At 37.7% G+C, this 20,394-nt stretch overlaps 1 protein-coding gene across 1 annotated transcript in view; it reads left to right on the top strand.

The window, feature by feature from the left end:
• atp7b (ATPase, Cu++ transporting, beta polypeptide) overlaps positions 1 to 20,394 on the top strand; it is a 47,853-nt gene that overhangs the window by 7,416 nt on the left and 20,043 nt on the right. Inside the window, exons 3-5 of the mRNA XM_002936732.5 lie at positions 16,966 to 18,136; positions 18,790 to 19,041; positions 19,920 to 20,083. Coding sequence (XP_002936778.3) covers positions 16,966 to 18,136; positions 18,790 to 19,041; positions 19,920 to 20,083 — 1,587 coding nt within the window. The remainder of the gene's footprint in view (positions 1 to 16,965; positions 18,137 to 18,789; positions 19,042 to 19,919; positions 20,084 to 20,394) is intronic.

Here is a 20,394-nt window from a genome sequence, read left to right as displayed (position 1 = left end):
GTGGGGTGTGCGTAATTATTCAGCCCCCCGTGTCAGTACTTTGTAGAAGCACCTTTTGCTGCAATTACAGCTGCCAGGCTTTTAGGGTATGTCTCTACCAGCTTTGCACATCTACAGACTGAAATCCTTGCCCATTCTTCTTTGCAAAACAGCTCCAGCTCAGTCAGATTAGATGGACAGCGTTTGTGAACAGCACTTTTCAGATCTTGCCACAGATTCTCGATTGGATTTAGATCTGGAATTTGACTGGGCCATTCTAACACATGGATATGTTTTGTTTTAAACCATTCCATTGTTGCCCTGGCTTTATGTTTAGGGTCGTTGTCCTGCTGGAAGGTGAACCTCCGCCCCAGTCTCAAGTCTTTTGCAGACTCCAAGAGGTTTTCTTCCAAGATTGCCCTGTATTTGGCTCCATCCATCTTCCCATCAACTCTGACCAGCTTCCCTGTCCCTGCTGAAGAGAAGCCCCCCCAGAGCATGATGCTGCCACCACCATATTTGACAGTGGGGATGGTGTGTTCAGAGTGATGTGCATTTTGGCCAAAAAGTTCCATTTTGGTCTCATCTGACCAGAGCACCTTCTTCCACATGTTTGCTGTGTCCCCCACATGGCTTGTGGCAAACTGCAAATGGGACTTCTTATGGTTTTCTGTTAACAATGGCTTTCTTCTTGCCACTCTTCCATAAAGGCCAACTTTGTGCAGTGCTCGACTAATAGTTGTCCTATGGACAGATTCCCCCACCTGAGCTGTAGATCTCTGCAGCTCGTCCAGAGTCACCATGGGCCTCTTGGCTGCATTTCTGATCAGCGCTCTCCTTGTTCAGCCTGTGAGTTTAGGTGGACGGTCTTGTCTTGGTAGGTTTACAGTTGTGCCATACTCCTTCCATTTCTGAATGATCGCTTGAACAATGCTCCATGGGATGTTCAAGGCTTTGGAAATCTTTTTGTAGCCTAAGCCTGCTTTAAATTTCTCAATAACTTTATCCCTGACCTGTCTGGTGTGTTCTTTGGACTTCATGGTGTTGTTGCTCCCAATATTCTCTTAGACAACCTCTGAGGCCGTCACAGAGCAGCTGTATTTGTACTGACATTAGATTACACACAGGTGCACTCTATTTAGTCATTAGCACTCATCAGGCAATGTCTATGGGCAACTGACTGCACTCAGACCAAAGGGGGCTGAATAATTACGCACACCCCACTTTGCAGTTATTTATTTGTAAAAAATGTTTGGAATCATGTATGATTTTCTTTCCACTTCTCACATGTACACCACTTTGTATTGGTCTTTCACGTGGAATTCCAATAAAATTGATTCATGTTTGTGGCTGTACAAAGCACAAAGCACATATACATAGAAGTTGTACAAGCTACAAAGTAGCAGTAACCTTAATGGTTACGTAACTAAAGAAAAAATCATGACAAGTCATGACACATGAGCGGTTATGCAAAGCTCCACCGATTAATCTGATAGCGCAGATCTAGCCCATGCACAGAGCGGAGCCACAGGATCTATGACCATATTCTGTGGCTCCGCTCTGTGCACGGGCTAGATCTGCGCTATCAGATTAATCGGTGGAGCTTTGCATAACCGCTCATGTGTCATGACTTGTCCATTTTTTCTTTAGTTACGTAACCATTAAGGTTACTGCTACTTTGTAGCTTGTACAACTTCTATGTATATGTGCTTTGTGCTTTATATGTTTTATTTCACTTTCACTGTATGTTGGGGTTGCCTAGCAACAACTTTGGCACCCTTTTTGGGTTTAAATAAACGTTTGTACTATACTATGGTGTTGCTGTCCCTGAGGAAAGTTCCTGGTGGAACTGAAACGTCGGACTGAATAAACCTCACTTCTATATTTCATTTGATGTCTCCTAGTGTGAAAATTCCTGTGAGTGCCCTCACTTTGTCTTTATCTACATTTGTATCTTTGCACTGGCACCCAGGTAGCATTTCTGACCTTTTGGTGTGCAGCTTAATGACTATTTCTATATATAAATATATATATATATATAGTAGAGAAGCAGGGCTATTTCTAGGCTTGTTTAAGTTAACAAATCTGACCCTTCTCCATGCAGAATGTGCTTTCTGCTCTGTCAGTGTCAGGGGAGTTGAGCTTCTTCTTTTGCACAGAACTTTTAGAGCAGCAACTAGTCACCCGCAATAAATCTCTGCTACCGCAGGCAACTAATCTCCTTGAAATGCCTTTCCACCGGCAACTAAGTAAATCGCTGGCAGAAATGTTTATATATCACTTCATTTTCCAAACTCACATGAAGTTGCCTGCAGGAGGAAACTTTGTAGGACTTTGGAAAAAACGAAGTCATACATATGCCTTTCCACTGGCAATTCACTTTGAAGCCAGTGGAAAGGCATTTCAGAAAGATTATTCACCCGCGGTAGCAGAGATCTATCTCACAAAATCTTTATTATGTAGGTGGGTCATGCCATTCTTATCAGCTCTGAAATACGGGGTATTAATAGATTCAGCACTTTACAGGCAGTGTCAGGATAACTTCTAAGCTTAATAAAAGTGAGCATTGAGGACATTAAAACAAAATCTTATTTATTATGGCTATAAATGTAGGTGGGTCATGCCATTCTTATCTGAAACTCTGAAATATCATGGTATATTAATAGATTCAGCGCTTTGAAGACAGTCATGTGGTTGGGTGGCAATTTAATTGGCTAGAATGTTTGCTACAATTCTATTTACACAAGTGATTTCCTTTACTGAACTGTAATGTTATCTAATGGGCAGCTATAAGTAAGCTCATTTGTTACCAGCACAGAACGGCAAAAAAATTCTGCTTTAATGACTGTGACAGGCTGCTCATGATAGTCACTTGCTTTTAATCCTGGGACACTTCAGACTTTGGCATACTGAGTTTCTACACTGTTACTGAATTGCACAGAAACATGCCGGGGACCCTATCCAGTAAAAGCCATGGCAATACTGCCAATTACAATGTAAGTTTCTAATCATTTAGAGTATGTATTGCTTTTATTTGCTTCTTTAAAGAAAAAAAAAATATATATATACACTTGTGCGTGTGTGGGAATTTGCAAAAGAGAAGCTTAAGTATTCATAATGAGTAATGGTATTAATACAAGTGTTTGTTACACTGCAACTCCCAGAATACTATAGTCTTGAAAACACTGAAATCCTTTGTATGCAATGTGAGCAAAGGAGTATGAAGGAGAAGCAATGTTTTACAAATATATTCTAATTCAGAGAAACTGGGTGCTTTAGTGCTGCTGTAGTGCAACTGGTTAATGTTCTCTTTTAATAATAAAGATCAATGTCATTATAGGTTTATATAGATTTCTAATACACATCTAAACTTTGTATAGCTCAACAATTATTTTTGTATTCACTGACTTTACATTTTCCTGTATGTTACATAATTGTAACATCCTGATAACCTAATATTGAAACATTTCCCTGGTCACACTCTGTTCCCTAGGAAGTGTAACATCAACCTTGTAGTCTAGTGTGTAGTAGCATTACATTTACTCATTACATTCACCCAGTTGTACCGCCAGGTAAAATAAAACCAACATTGTACTGTATTACGGTGCATGGTGATTTGATTAGTTTGATGTCCTTATTTTAACCCTGCAATTAGCAAATACAATGGTTATGTTACACTGCCAGACTTCAGAGCCATGATTTGCATGTAATATATAACCATATGTACAGTGCTTAGTCATGTAATGTGTGTCACATGATTCATAGAAACTTGTATATTATAAGGAATAAAGAGTCTGAATCAACTCAGAAATCCATTATCAGTATGAAAACACTGAACACTAATTTTTACAATAATGCGGTACCCCTATGATGAGTTGTTCTAAATAAAAGTGGTCATACACGGGCAGGTTTAAGCTGCCAATTTAGACGAATTTGGCAGTTTATCTATCTGTGTATGGGGCCCCCCAATGCCCCCCCCGTCGTTATCTTGGTGAAAATTGGCCAGGTGTTAATCAGGCAGTGTTTGATTTTCCCATCGGATCTGGGATTACATTGGCTCATTAATGGGGTTCTCATCACAACAGCTTTTATACCCGTTGTAATTTGACCAAATTAGCCCAATATCGGCCACCTTAGGTGGGCATATTAGGAGAAAATCCACAAAACGAGTAAATCTTAATGTGTATGGCCACCTTAACATAGGGATGGGAATGGAGGAAGGAGGCAAGATTTTGTAGAACAGAGTTTAGGGAGAGTTCCCAGTAGATTTTGATCCACCCTGATATACAATATACAATCAGCTGATTATAATAAATTATGTACCGCCCACTAAAATTTATAAAGATGTTAAGTGTCTCCTTGGAGTTATGTGACATGTGAGTAGGTGCTGGTCACCGCAATTCTGGTATAGCTAGCAATTCAATGCATGCGCCGAAATGATTTACGCAGTTGTCGCTTATAAACTAGGCTAATCAGGCAGATTACTTTGTACCAAATTCCATACATCTAGCATTTCCAGACTTTAACACAGAACTGAGTTCCAGGGCAGCCAACATCCACTAATGTGCAAAATAATATAAACCAAATTATTGTTTTTTTACAATAGGGTAGTACAGTAGAGCCTGGAGTTAAACTAAATTGACATCTCGCCAGAATGAATGCTGACCCTCACCCTCACGCTTGTGTTTGTATTGCCAGCTATCACAAGATAAATTAGGGGCATGGCACAATAGGGGCAGTTATTCATGTATCTGACAAGTAGTGTCATAGATATTATATCTGTTTCTGTCACTTGTGTTGCCTCTCATGCTGTTGAAGCAACTCACTTTGTTACTATTTACCTAAAGATTATGCTGTTGCCATTAGTATTGTGCCTTTCACCTTGCTCCAATCTGATGCTCCTTTCCCCCAGTGAGAAACACCCTTTTCTATTTATCTCTCGGCAGCAAAGGAGTTATACCAGATGATTCCTTAAAATATACCGTGTATGTGTGTGTGTGTGTATATATATATATATATATATATATATATATGACCCAACAAATAAGTACAAATGTGAGTTTTCCCTTTACGTTCTCCATGGTGGGAGATTTAAGCTCAAAGGGAGAATATTGTCTGTTTAAAGGACGTTGCTGTCTGGTCCAGGAACCTATAGAGTTCTGGAAGGAACAGTCAGACCTGGCGATCCATTCCACTAGTCCAGCTCACATATTGAAGCTCACTTTCCACATGACGGCTGGCGGAAATGTATTTAATTGTACTGAGGATGTGTGTAAGGCCTCTCAGAGCAGGGCACAAAGCAGGAAGGCTGCTTGCCTGTGTAAAGAACTCCCAGAGGGGCTGGGGTGCTGCCTGCCACTGCAAGGAGCAGAGGGAGCCTTGACTAGTGACTGAGAATCACTGAAGTATTGAGAAAGTTAAGAGGCTAAAGCCGGCCATACACACAACAATATTATTGTACGAACCTCATTTCGTACGATATTCGGTGCGTGTAAGACAGCTCGAAGAGACGACTGATATCGCAGAAGGCGGCAGATATCGGTCGACTCATCAATCGCCCAGGTTAAAAGATTTTGATCTTTTTTGCCCAAGCAAAATCTACGTTCAGTGCTGAATCGCCAGGTGGAGGTAGAATTTCTGTTGTTTCTATCTCCATATCTGACGATTCAGCCCTGAACATCAGTGGAGGGTGGGAACGATCTTTTAATTGGAATTGTTACGTGTATGGCCACCTTAAGAAATTCCCCCAAAGGAATATTGTGAGTACAGGGGTGACAACAACCAGTTGTGTTTTTACTGGTAGTCCACAAGGGGCCCAGTTTAGTGAGAGAACTCATCTAATGTGTGAAGGTAGCACCCAGAGGGTAGTTTTGTATGCTGAAACGGGCACCACTGTGTTAAATAAACTTGCCTTAAAGTGAAGAATTGTCTGTCATGGATCCTGCAAGTTTACAATATATATTATATGTCTGACCATTTCCTTAAGGGTGAAAATATAAATTCAATCTGTATAAACTGCATGAACTTTTTCTGATGTCAGAATATGCCATTTAGAACTTAAAGAGACACAGACATTAATTGTTGCTTATCCCTCCCCCCCATTTCCTTTGTCTCAATGCCATGGATCCCCTACCCACAATGGCTACAGCCTTTCCCAAGGAAACTTTATTTCCTGCCTCTGCCTGTGAGTCCCATCACTTCATCTAACTCCTACCAGTCAGTGAAGGGGATGGCTGACAAGGACAGGAACGGGATTTACTCCTGGCAACGGAATAGGGGCAGAGGGTTTGGCTTAGCAGGAAGCCAGCTGGTGATTTTTAAACTGATTTGCATGGGACTATTGCAGTGATCCCCAGTCGCTGGCAACATGTTGCTCATCCTGGTTTAAAGGCAAGTTTTGGAAGCACAAAGGCATAGGCTTAGTCCAACAGCGCTTTCTGCAGGCTAGCAGTCCACATGGGACTACCAATAAGCCAAATACAGCCCTTATTTGCCATCCCCATGGAAGATTTCATGCTTGTGTGGCTCACCAACAGTTTTTATAGACTTGCCTATAATCTTAACTACCCACAATACCAAACAAATTACTTTTTACTTTAAATACATCAGAACATGTAATTTTCAATGTTATTACAATTTACAATAGTAATTTACATTAGGATTATTTTACACTAGGTGGTGCTATATGTACCTTGCTTTTCATCAACAAGCACTGAGCCAAAGGGCATAACATGATAAGAGCATTAAAAATATACTCATTTATAATATAGCACAGCACTAAACCATTAAAATAGACAAAACATACTGTAATATGGTAAACTTCTTATATATAGCAAGACAAATTGACTCAGGTTACTATGCATATTACTGTTGAATCATGTGAAACCATCCCTCTCTCTCTATGGGGCATATTTACTAAATATAGATGTCAACATATCATTTTGCAACAACACTACAACCTTCAGGTCGGTTCCTCTTACTGTACAGTTGGAAAGGTAGAGGGAGATACATTCATATGAGAAACAAAGAACTATTCTGATGTTGCTGCACAGGTTAAAGATCAAAACCCTCAGATGGCCTTTGCCATTATTTTCCTGAGCAAAACATCAGAACAGTTCTGTTTTCCTTCTAAATCTATATCTCCCCATTAGTATAGGCAGGGGAACTGAAAAGCAGGTGGCGCTGTATTGTCAGTTAATAAACAATGTAATAGCTTTGATATGAAAAAAAAAAGCTTACATTGCAAAATCACCCTGAACATGTTTATGTTTAAAGGTTTCTATGTCCTTTAAAAAAGCCAAAAAAAAAAGAGTTTGCCAAATGTGCCAATAAGACAAGCTACCAAATCAGTCTGAACAACCTGAATCAGCAGCTTAAATCTGCTATGTATGGCCAGCTTTAGTTAACTTTTAGCATATCAAAAAATGGCCAATCCTAAGCAACTTTTCAATACTTTTTTATTTTTTAATAAAAAATGTTATTTATTTTTTAATAAATACATTTTGAATTATTTGCCACCTTCTTTTGATGCTTTACAGCTTTTAAATGGAGGTCACTGACCCTAGCAACCAAAAAAATGTATATTACTTATTTTACCATTCAAGCCCTCTTCTATTCATATAGGAGATATAGTCAGTCCCTCTTTAAAACTGCTCCCAGATTGCTAAGGCAATTTTGACCCTAGCAACCAGATAATTGCTGAAATTCCTGAAACTGGAGAGCTGCTAAACAAAAAATGACATAATTATAAAAACTAGGGATGCACCAAATCCGCTATTTTGGGATAAGATTCTGCCGAATAACGAACCGAATCCAAATCCTAATTTGCACATGCAAACTAAGGCACAGAAGGTGTAAAAAGAACTTTGTGTGCAGCGCGGTCAAACATTTCCAACTTCTTTGTTTATGTGAAGAAAAGTGATTTTAAGGATTCAGTTCAGCCAGGACCATGGATTCGGCCAAATCCGAATACTTCTGAAAAAGGCAGAATCTTGGCAGAATACCGAACCGAATCCTGGATACGGTGCATCCCTAATAAAAAAACAAATAATAAAAAATGAAGACAATTAACTTACTACTAAAAGTTAACTTCAAGGTAAACACCCCCTTTAATATGATTTTATAATAAAATTCTTCTATGAATAAAACATTTACACTGAGCTCAGAACCTGTGCTATTTTGCCCAAATCTGTAAGCTAGTATGTTAGCTCTTCTTTCTAGTTTCATTGTGGGGCAGTGAACAAAGGACACTTTTCTTTTTTTAAGGTGGGGAAACCCGATTCTGTTCCATGCCTTGGGATTTTAAATTCCTGCAAATCCCTTTGAAGTAAATCAGATATACTGTAGCAGCCATTTATAAGGATCTCTAATATAACTTAAGTACATTCATAATTTAATATAGAGGAACGGCACAGAATCCCCACTTTATAGACGTGTGTTCTCACATAATCCCATTTGCTAATAATCTAAAGAATGTAGCTGTGCACGAGGGGAAGTGTGCAGAAGGCAGCCCAGTGCACACGGAGTAGTGAGACAGCAAGCCTGCACGTTGTGCACTCACCCTTCAGTTGCTATTTGACTTTCATTATAGGCCGGCCCTACACTGATTCATCTGGCAGGCAGTGTGCAAAGCTAAAAGCTATTAACTGAGCTGTATGTAAGTGAGATGCTAATTGGAAGACAGAATTTAAATATTATGCAAGTGAGCAGCTGAGTGCAGGCAGTGTCACTGTATAAATACTGAGGATTAGAATCCCAACTGTGCCATAATAATGTCATTAGCAGGAGCATATGCACATCCAACAAGACTTCTACACTAGATATAATACTGGTAAATATGAAGGATAACTTAGAGAGAAATTTAGGCAGGAGAAGTGTTGTGGGCTACTTAGATAAAAAAGACATAGCCCTAACATCCTTTCGACAGTTGCGCGATGAGGCGCCCAGTCCACTTTGTGTGGCTCAGAATTCTATGGACCCTCCTGAAAGGGATGGAAATAAAAAAGTGATTAAAATGACTGCTGCGTCTGGAGATATGGGCTCCTCTAATGCACAGGTGAGTGAATCTGGCACTTTCCATATCATGTATATGCTATATTCTGTAGTGTGACAGGGGAAGTATATATGCTACATATGGACTGAACTGAGCCAAAGATCTTGCAGTCTACGTGTGGGATATTGGGGAATTTACATAATGCTGCTAATTTATCCCAGAACATATTCTAATTTTATACATCTCTCTCTCTATATATATATATATATACACACATAATGAGTCTCCGTAATGGAAAAAACAATAACGTTTTTTTATTCCACCATCTCAAAGTGATTTCAACATTTCGGTCCTGTGTTAGGACCTCAATCAAGGAATCTAATTAAGGATTGAAACTTTGGATTCACAGTAAGATGATGGAATAAAGAACCCTAACTGCTGGTCCTTAGACAGTTTCAAACTTTGTTTTTTTATAAAGGAATGGGACCTGTTATCCAGAATGCTGGCCTGGGGTTTTCTGGATAAGGGATCTTTCTGTAATTTGGATCTCCATACTAAAAAAAATCATTTTAACATTAAATAAACCCAAAATTATTGTTTTGCCTCCAATAAGGATTAATTATATCTTAACTGGGATCAAGTACAAGGCACTGTTTTATTGTTACAGAAAAAAAGGAAATCATTTTTAAAAATTTGAATTATTTGATTATAATGGAGTCTGTAGAAGATGGCCTTCCTGTAACTTGGAGCTTTCTGTGCATACCTGTGTGTGTGTGTGTATATATATATATATATATATACACACAAATACAAAAACTATTATCAGACAGGCACACCCTATAAAAATGTTATTGACTTTTTATAAGGACATTGTACCAAAAATCGGACATTTTGGTCCTTACTCCTTGAGGAGGTCATAGTAAGGAGCGAAATGTCAGATTGTTTGTACAATGTACAATGTACATAAAGTCATTAACATTTTTATAGTGCATGCCAGTATAATAATAGTTTTTGACTGTATATTATTTTTTCGTTTCGTGTGCAGACACTTGAAGGACTGTGATATATATGTATATATATACTATGTTACTGATGACTGTTATGTTGATATAAAAACAACATAACATATGGGGAGGTTAATTGGCTCCTTATAAAAAGACCCTAGTGTGTGATGTATGTAGGCGACAGGGACCTCAAAGTGCAAGCTCCACTGGGGCAGGGACTGATATGAATAAAGAACTCTCTCTGTAAAGCCCTATGTAAATGTGTTAGCTAACATGCGCTGTCCTACACCTCACGTATGTGTGCGCACATACTCATTTATTGGGAGACCAGAAAAAGGGATTAAAAGTGGCCCCATACAGTAGACCCTGTGACCCCCTATCTTGTTAACTGGGTCTGCAGTATGGTAGGCCAGTGCTATATTAATATAGGATAATAAATAAAATAACAACCTTACCCAGTGTAAATACAAATCAGTAATGGAACACAGCTGCTTTTGAAGAGTGACTGTATGGGCAAGCCCATGAAGCACCTTCCCAAGGCTTCACTATCTTATAGAACCCAGCAAGTACTGCAGAATTCTGCCTGCTGCTGGTAATGTCAGGGTAAAGTCAGTCCGCTCCCTCCCACCATTGGTTAATGAGACCTGGGGCATTGCACATGAGAAACAAGGTATAGACTTCGGATATTAAGCTTAATTATGCCCCAAGAAACAACATTTACATGCTAAAATGCACCTGACTTCTTAAACAATCAAAACTGTAGGTATGATTCCCATGAGTTAGCTGCTTATACAATAACAGATGCACCACCAAGTTCTCACAGTCATTTATAGGCAAATAATGGTAATGTGACCTAAAGGCTTATATTAACTTTCTCCACATATAAGCAAAAATAAGACCTATGAAATTGTGTAACTTCTCTTTCCCAGTTTTTGTGCTTTTTACTGTACCTCATTGTTTTACCACTGACCGTGGATGTACTGGTAGCAAGGATTTAAATCCATTTTACAATTCTTACTATGTATAGACTCTTTTAAGATTAGGTACAGACTCGCTCCCACAGGTTACCAGGGGTGGCAAAAAACAACTCCTGGTAACTTTGAGAGCCAAAATCTTGTTTTTTAATCCGTAAAATTTGGTTATACTGAAGTGCAATGTGCTCTCTGCACTAGGGATGCAGCTCCTCCAAGATATCTTATATCATATTAGGTGACCTTACCAAGTTAATCTTACCAAACTGGAATATATATATTGCCTTTTAATATCTTTAGCTTGAGCCACCATTTGTGATGGTCACTTGACAGGAAATAATGCAGATCTAACTGTAACAGGAACAAGTATGGTGGGAGTAAAAGGCCTTTGTTTGTTACTTGTGTGCACCATGAAACCTATGATTCCAGGGGGCAGCCCTTAGTATTTATAATAGCAATGTCCTTTACTACATTGTTCCGGGGTATCATTTTCTCAGATATTTTACATGAAAACAATGACACTGAAAGATGTATTTTGGATTATAAAATAACAAAAAAAAACATTTTTTTGTCCTTATTATTCATGGCTTTGCCACACTGCTGTTTCAGCCAGTGATTGGTCAGGTCCTGACTGTTAAATGACGTAAAGGTTCATAGGAAGAGGAAGTAGGAAGATACCAGTCATTCTGGATTAAAGGTTCTCAAATAGTGATTCTAGCTTTGTTCAGTGTCATACAAACAGCTTTTCTGCACAGAAACTAGTAATCTGAATTCATATAATGATGAGTAATACATTTTGCTTTGCTAATCCAAAATTTCCTGCTGTATGAAATCCAATGAGTAACAACAAATCCAGAAATAGAATAAAATGACTGTATAACTACACCCTATATTGCTGCCTGCAGAAACAATTCCCAAGTACTTCCATGATTCCCCTTCCTGCTCAAGCACATGTTGAACATCTACTGTAGTTTTTTTTTTATTTAGAATTTTCAATATAACTGTTCAAAAGAGCAATATACATCCAATTAAACATACAGTTATTGTATAAAATGTCTAGTCTTTAGTAAGAAAACAATTACTAATTACACTTGTGGGTTTTTTTTTTACTGATATAGTAAGGACAAAGGCACACAAGGCAATTTTAGCCAACTTTACCACCATATATTTGTCTGAGGTGGGCAAAATGTACTGTCCCATGTACCTCCTGCCTGTGTCTGGAGCAGCAGTTATTTTTATTATGTAAAATATAATTGTTCTGTTTTCAGCAACAAATAATATACACACACATATAATATATAATTAATAAAGCACCTCTTGTTGCAAACTATAAGGATATTCCATGACCATTATGGATAGTCATGTATTAGAAGTAAAACATCAGGTGATATATTTTCTCTGATAATTTGCACTTACATATATTAGAGAGAAATCTCTGGCATTATTCATGCTTAGTTTGTAAATTCCTGATTCAGTGCAGTAATGTCCATAGAAGGATGTTGTTTATGGCCCCTTATCCCGCATGCATATATTACAGCTGATAATAAACGGCATATACCACAGTATAGATACAAATCTATTCAAATTTGACATATGGATAAATGAACGCTAGGAATAGCATTTGCACCTGGGAATGTTCTATAGTGGCGCTATAACAAAGCAGCAGGTTAGTAGTTATTAGCTTAGGGCTAAATGACATACAGCAGTAAGTAATTGCAATGTAATAGCGAAACCACAGAATCACATGTTGGCTCTGCACACACACTAATGCACCTTTACTTACAGCTCTAAGATAACAATATTTTTCTTTCTTTTTGCTTTGTCATGAAATTGGACTGTTATCAGTGAAAAGTCATTAGATCTATGTAGAGTCTCTAAATAACAATAGGAATGCAGATTCCAAACTGTGCATGTTGTTTCATTAAAGGTTTTAAAGAAAAAAAATATATTTTTGGCAGCAAATTACACATTATAGGGCCGATTCACTAAAGTGCGTTAAAGCATGCGCTATTTATAGCATGCGTTAAAAATGTTATTGCGTCTAATTTTTCACTAAAAGCATACTTGCGTTAATTTAGACGCTGTTTGCGTTATGTAAGTCGCAAAGACAATGGGGTCTCAGGGGCCAGTGGTTTTGGAGGCAGATTTACTGAAACTCTAAAAGAGGCCTAAGTTGATTAAAGAAAAGTTCTAATACCTACAGAAGCAAGGAAATGGGATTAACTTCTGTAAAAAGCCTTTTTATTTATTTCAGCTAATATTAGGTTTGCCCTTGGGTCTTTTCTACAAGGAGAGATTACAGACTAAATATAAAATGCAGTATTGGGCTACCTGTGCTGTGTGATCTGATGTTAATAGCCATGTAATCGGAATTGTGCAAGAAAACCCTGAGCTACGATTTGAAATTGCATAACTTGACTTCTTACAAAAACTGTGGAATGTAGTATTAGGTGTAGTGTAGGTCTAGTATCCTATGGCAACCGAACCAGTGTGTAAATACTAGCTTCTTATTGCTGTTGCTCACTAGCAAACCTTGCTTTTATTCAGCACAGTGAATCACTTCCCAACCCTTTAGTGAGCCGTATATAGGTGAAGAGAGAAAATCATCATGGGGGTGGCTACCAATAGAAGTCTTTCCACTGGAAAATTTTTAGGTATGTATAAATATAAATCATATAATCTCTTGATGGATCATTTTATGTGGCATCAATAGTTTTTTTCTGTAAATTACTAATCCAATGTACCACGTTGCATCCAGTGTACCACATGTTGTATCCAATGTACCACGTTGTATCCAATGTACCACATGTTGTGCATCTGATTATAAAGTAATAATGGCATGCTAAGATGTCTGGGGGTCCAGTGAGTAGGCTACTGCCATTATTATCCCTTTGAAGCCTACCTAATCCCTCATGGACTTTGGTTTGACAGCCCTGATAAATGCAATATTAAAGGACAGAAACTGATGGTTTTCATATTGTTGGGATTACAAAAATAAAATTAAAGAAAAAAACAATATTTTAATTATAATGAATGTAAAGGCTGCACAGTATCAAGGATAATCTAAGAAACAGCACTCTTTCAGTCTGGTCTGAATTCTGAGTGCTAATTATAAGTAAAAGCTGTGGGATATACAGGTCATGGGTGGTAGCTCAGTCCTAGTGCCAAATATGACTATAAATATGCTTAAATCTATATCAGGAAAAGGGCCTTGGAAGGAATGTGTCCTGTTTTCATTATAGTGGAATAAAATTCCATTCTCTATTGGTACCTGAATTAATTAACCCTATCTCCTAAAGGAAAAATTATAAGGAGGAAATGAAAGGCAAATACAATGCAAATATGAATGTATAAATAAGAAGTTGCATAACAGGATATTCCAAGACTATTGGCTGTCTCATGTATTCCATGATATAATCTCAGGGCTTCATGGGGACCAACTCACGCTGCTGTAAATGATATGAACTGTGCTAGTATATCAAGGAAATTAATTTGAAGTAAGAGTGTTGGAGAGGCAGATGGTATCCATGGACTGGGAGTCAGGAAGGATTTGAAAAAAAGAATAAAGTTCACTGGGGGTCAGGAAAAGGATGGATGGATTTGAAAAAAAGAAAAGTTTTATCTTTGGAATTTCAGCAGCTATCAATTTGCCGGGGTGAAATTACCCTAGCAACCCCACAGGGGTGTGAATAAGAGATCAGAATGAGGAGAGGAGAATGGAGAATAGGAGAGGCCTGAAAGATTAGTAATAAAATCTAACAATAAAATTATAGACTCACAGAGCAATAGTTTTTTGGCTGTGGGGGTCAGTGACCCCCATTTTAAAACTAGAAACAGAAGAAGGCAGCAAATTCAAAAACTATAAAGATTGAAGACCAATTGAAAAGTTGCTAAGAACTGTTCTGATGCACTAACTGTAAATGTAGGCTCTTAAGTGCAGAACATTCATTCTAAACATGTTCAGTGTTACCATTTTGCTAGCTTTGATTGAAGTATTGTAGGATCCATAGTCTGGACATCAGACAAAAAAGGACAGCACCTTTTCTCGTAGTACTATGGTTAAACTAACGGGTCTGCACTTTTGGATTCTTTGCTTTTTCTCTGTAATAATAAGGCAGCCTGTTATACTTGATTTTAACTAACCAAATCCTTAAAATCACATGACTTTTGGTCACACAAGCATGAAAGTTGAACATTTTTCACCGTGCTCGAAGCACACAGTTCTCTTTGGCCACTTTGGATCCTAAAATAGTGCATTTGGTGCATCCCTAGCATAAATGCATGCTGAATGCAAAATAATGTTATGGAACCTGTGCATTCCAATAACAGATCTTATACCTGTATCCAGTGATGGGGATAGGTTGTGATAATAATGCTGGTTAGTGGTATGGAATGGCATTAAAATGTGGTTTTCATAGTCAGGCCTGGACTTGAATTTAAAATAGGCCCTGTAAGCAGAGGCCCAAACAGCCCCTACACCAACTTACAGCAGTTTCTCTGGCATTTGCCAGAATCAACGGACTGCCAGTCCGGGCCTGCTTATGATTTTAATGCACAAGATTTAATATTTGCTACATGGATTAATATAAAATTGGAAGAAGTGAAGGATACCTGAGCTGGGAGGGGATTTTAGACTGCTGCCAGCAAAGCTACATGTGTAAATATTGTTTTAGTGGTGGCTCTATTCAGTCTTCACTCTTATTTCACTGTAAATTTATTTGATGTTCTATAACAAAACATTATTAAAATGCCAATCTCCATACCTTAATTCTGCTAAAAATCAGTTAACTATTAAATAAACCCAATAGGATTGTTTTGCCACAAATATAGATTCATACAGCTTAGGTAGGATCAAGTACAAGATGTTTTGTTATTACAGAAAAAAGGGACATCATAAAACATTAGAATTATTTGTTTATACTAAAATATCATGTAAACATTAAATAAACCCAATAGGATTGTTTTGCCTCTAATAAGGCTTAATCTTATTAGTTGGGATGAAGTGCAAGGTACTGTTTTATTATTACAGAAAAAAAGAAAATAATTAGTAAAAAATTAAATTATTTGATTAAAATGATGGAGTCTATGGGAGACGCCTGATGAGGAAAATCCTCGTTAAAGTGCTCCCTGCACTCTGTCCCTGCAGTCTCACGGACCGGTCCGATTTTATCCAAGTGTATAATCGCAAAACATCTGATATATCTCTGCAAGTGTGCTGATCAGGGAACTTGTACAAACGATACAACCAGTATGTGTATTGCAAACAAGTTCAACTTTATTTTGTTTTGTTATTACTTTTATAGTTAATAGGTAAACACATCCCAAATTCATTAAAATGGTTACTGAAGCTTATTATGATTTCTTAGCCTTGAAAATTAGCTGAGATACCCAAGGCCAAGAGCAACTTGGACAAAGACAAGATAATGAGGATAATCATAACAACTGAAGTAACACATACACAGGCCTTCATGATTGAAAACAAAATTGTGTAAATTCAGCATTAAGCAATTTTAATCCCTATCAACGCCATCCCATAATAATTCGGAGCTTTCTGGATAATGGGTTTCCAGGTAACGGATCCCATACCTGTAGCTCCACACGCACTTAGACACTTGGGACATAATTAAAACTGTGTGTAAACTATTTTACGCTCATAAAAAGACAGTATAAAATAAACTGTGTATTTATAAAGCTCATTTAAAAACCAGATAAAGTAATTATACTGCTCTATAAATATGTAGGATTTTTTCTTGGTGTACCTCGGCATTAACATGGAGGTGTTGGGAGTATTTCAGGGATGATTTTTTTTACATGCCTTTATAAATATTCTCCTTAGTTTTTCTTACATATTTGATTCATTTTTTATTGCTGTTATATAATAATAACATATAAAAACACTCAGCACCTGTATTTGCTAATTAAAAACTCCAGAATGTAATTAAGTAGCAAAACCTGTGTGTGTGCAGGAACATTATTATAACCCACATGAAACTCACGTTTATGTTCTGTTTCTCCTTAGACCTTTTCCGACTCTCCGGTATCTGTCTGGAAAGAAGCAAAGAAACCTAGTTGTGCTTTTGATAACAGGGGCTATGAGGGAAGCCCAGACGACCTCTGCTCTTTGCCTGATGATGTTGGCTCAGTAGTGGTGGCAATTCAAGGCATGACTTGCCAGTCATGTGTGCAGTCCATCGAAGGAAGAATATCTAAAGTTTCAGGTGTAGTAGGCATAAATGTATGCTTGGAACAGAATAATGCCATTGTCAACTATTTACAGACAGAGATAACGCCACATAAAATTTGTGAAGAAATTGAAGACATGGGTTTTGATGCAAGTTTATCAGAACAGAGTGGGATGCCGTCATCTGTAAAATCCTCATACTATGGTGACAATGTAATAAAAATTAGGGTAGAAGGCATGACGTGCCAGTCTTGTGTCAACACCATAGAAGGCAAAATAGGCAAAATTCAGGGTGTGCAGAAAATCAAAGTGTCGCTTACCGGTCAAGAAGCAGTCATCACATATCAGTCACACATTATTCAAGCAGAAGACCTGAGGAAATACATAGAAGACATGGGATTTGAAGCTTCAATTAAAAACAAACCAGATCCAACAAAGCTTGGGACAATTGACATTGAACGCTTGCAGAACAGCATTGCAGAAAACCATTCAGGTCATACAAACAGCAACACTGTGACTCTAGGGATAGATGGCATGCGCTGTAAATCCTGTGTGCACAACATTGAAGGATATGTATCTGGCCTTGCCGGTATTCAGAGCATCAGAGTCTCCCTCAAGAACAAAAATGCTGTTGTGTGTCTTTCCCAAGGTTCTACCTCACTCTTATCCCTAAAAGAAAGCATAGAAAATCTGCCTCCAGGGAAATTTAAAGTAACACTTCCAGTGGGAGTAGAAAAGGGCCAATCATTAGCAAGGAACAGTACCCATTCTTCTCATAGAGACCAGAGTATGGGTGGAAATATGGCAATAATCAGTATTGGGGGGATGACCTGTCAATCTTGTGTATCATCAATTGAAAACATGATCTCACAAAGAAAGGGTGTACTGCATATATTGGTGTCTTTAGATGAGGGGAATGGGAACATTTTCTACAATCCATGTGAAACAAACGCAGAGGAGTTACGAGCAGCCATAGAAGATATGGGATTTCACTCCACTCTTGTGTCTGGTAGGTTTTATTGCCTTTTTTTTTTTTTTTTTTTTAACCATGTATTCATTTTAGTCACTGCACGCAATGCAACAATACACTAATGCCATGAGTAATCTGTTAAGGATATCCTTACAATTGGTGCTTAATCGTGTAATTTGTTTCACATGAATCACTGAATTTTGTGAAGAAATAATGGACACCATCATAAAGTATAAGGAAATGATGTTAACTTGGAGTTCCATGACTTAAAAGCACCGGGACTGTTTCCTCATGTTTTTATACAGTCAGGACTTTTAATATCTTTATCATTTATAACAGGGAATGCATAATACCTTATGTAAGTTTTTTTTAAGGCAACCCTTGCTTTTGGTACCACGCATCATATTGATATTCATAAAAAACATTTACATTTTGGATCTGATATTTAGGGCTTCAGCAAAAGATATTATGCCTTATGGGGCTGGAGAATTAAGATCAAGACTCCACATTTGTTTCCTGAAGATTCCAAGTCCTTGTGAAACTTTGTTTGAGTGTCCCCTCTTAGATTTGCTTATAATGTATCCTATGGCAGACGGCCTTCCTGTAAGTTGGAGGTTTCTGGATAACGGGTTTGTGGATAAATGATCCTTAGCTGTACCATAATTAATTTATTGTGTTTTTGAATTGTGCAGATAACTCACCTTCTATCAGCTGTAGTGAGTATAACTCCAAGGAAGAGGAAAACAAGCAAACCCCCCCAAAGGCTACAAGGCAAATCAGTGGCAGTCGAGATTACATACTGGATGTGCTGCCCAAGAAATCTCACCCGGACTTTGCTAATGAGAAATATGACACTGCTCCTGAGAAATGTTTCTTGCAGATCACAGGAATGACGTGCGCATCGTGTGTTTCTAACATTGAGAGGAACCTGAAAAAGAAAGATGGTAAGCAAGACTGTTTAGCTTTGTGCTTCCAAAGCTCATGTTACTGGTGTTGGGCCTGGGGCAAAACAAATTTAATTGGATCATTATTACAATTATTATTGCAGTTATTACAACTATGGCCTTCAGTTTTTGTTGAACTCAAACTTTATTTAACCACTGACCCTAAATAAATTGAGACATGTTAAAGGATGTGGAATGAAAACACTGCACCCTCAAATTAGTTACAAATAAGATACATTAGCTAAAATTTCACTTTTAAACATTTTTAATCTTTAATTCACTGTGTGGATCCTTTAAAAAATGACAGATCACATCTCTTTTATGCATTTCATAATTACATATTTCCTTTATACATTTCTGTATCAGTTAACAGTTGGTATCTTGCTAGTAGGGATGCACCAAATCCAGGATTTGGTTCGGTATTTGGGCAGGATTCGGCCTTTTTCGGCAGGGGTCTTTCCGTAATTCGGATCTCCCACCTAAAGTCTGCTAAAAACATTATTTAAACAGTAATTAAACCCAATAGGATTGTTTTGCCTCCAATAAGGATTAATTATATCTTAGTTGAGATCAAATACAAGGTACTGTTTTATTATTACAGAAAAAAAGGAAATAATTTTTAAAAATGTGATTTATTTGATAAAAATTGAGTCTATGGGAGATGCCCTTTCTGTAATTTGGAACTTTCTTGATAATGGGTTTCTAGATAAGGGATCCGATACCTTTACTTGTTTGAAAGATCTGACCATTACAAAAGAAGTAAGTCTACTGTGTTCCTAATGTCTGCATATATAACATTATTGGTACTTATAAAAAGGAACAGTTGGGCAGCCTTATTAGATATTGCAGTTTGGGACTTACCAGTTTTGTTCTTGTAGGAATTGTGTCCGTGCTTGTAGCACTGATGTCTGGTAAGGCAGAGGTCAAGTTCTACCCAGACAGAATTGAGCCACTGGAAATAGCACAACTTGTTGAAGACCTGGGATTTGGGGCATCAGTAATGGAAGATTACACAGCCAGCGATGGCAACGTGGAGTTAATTGTGAGTTAACCCATTGGCCATTCTACCCAATTATAATGCTTCATCTCTATTTCTGGTTTTGTTTTAATACGGAAAACAAATGGGGTTATGTATTAAATGATGCAAAGTTTCCTACAGGTCTATTCACTTTGAGCAATCAATCAACAGGTCACCTGTTTAAAAGCATTTTTTTTTTTTTATGGGTTACTGCACCTGAGTCTTTTATTATATTTGGAGGTAAGAATAAAGAATACAGTGGTCCCAAAATTTCAAGAGACTCCATCAATGATATAAGTAAAGGTATAGTGACCCTAGGAACATATGATAAAATG

Source organism: Xenopus tropicalis, chromosome 2, assembly GCF_000004195.4.
Source record: "Xenopus tropicalis strain Nigerian chromosome 2, UCB_Xtro_10.0, whole genome shotgun sequence".
NCBI lineage: Eukaryota > Metazoa > Chordata > Amphibia > Anura > Pipidae > Xenopus > Xenopus tropicalis.
This window is presented reverse-complemented; position numbering and strand designations above follow the sequence as displayed.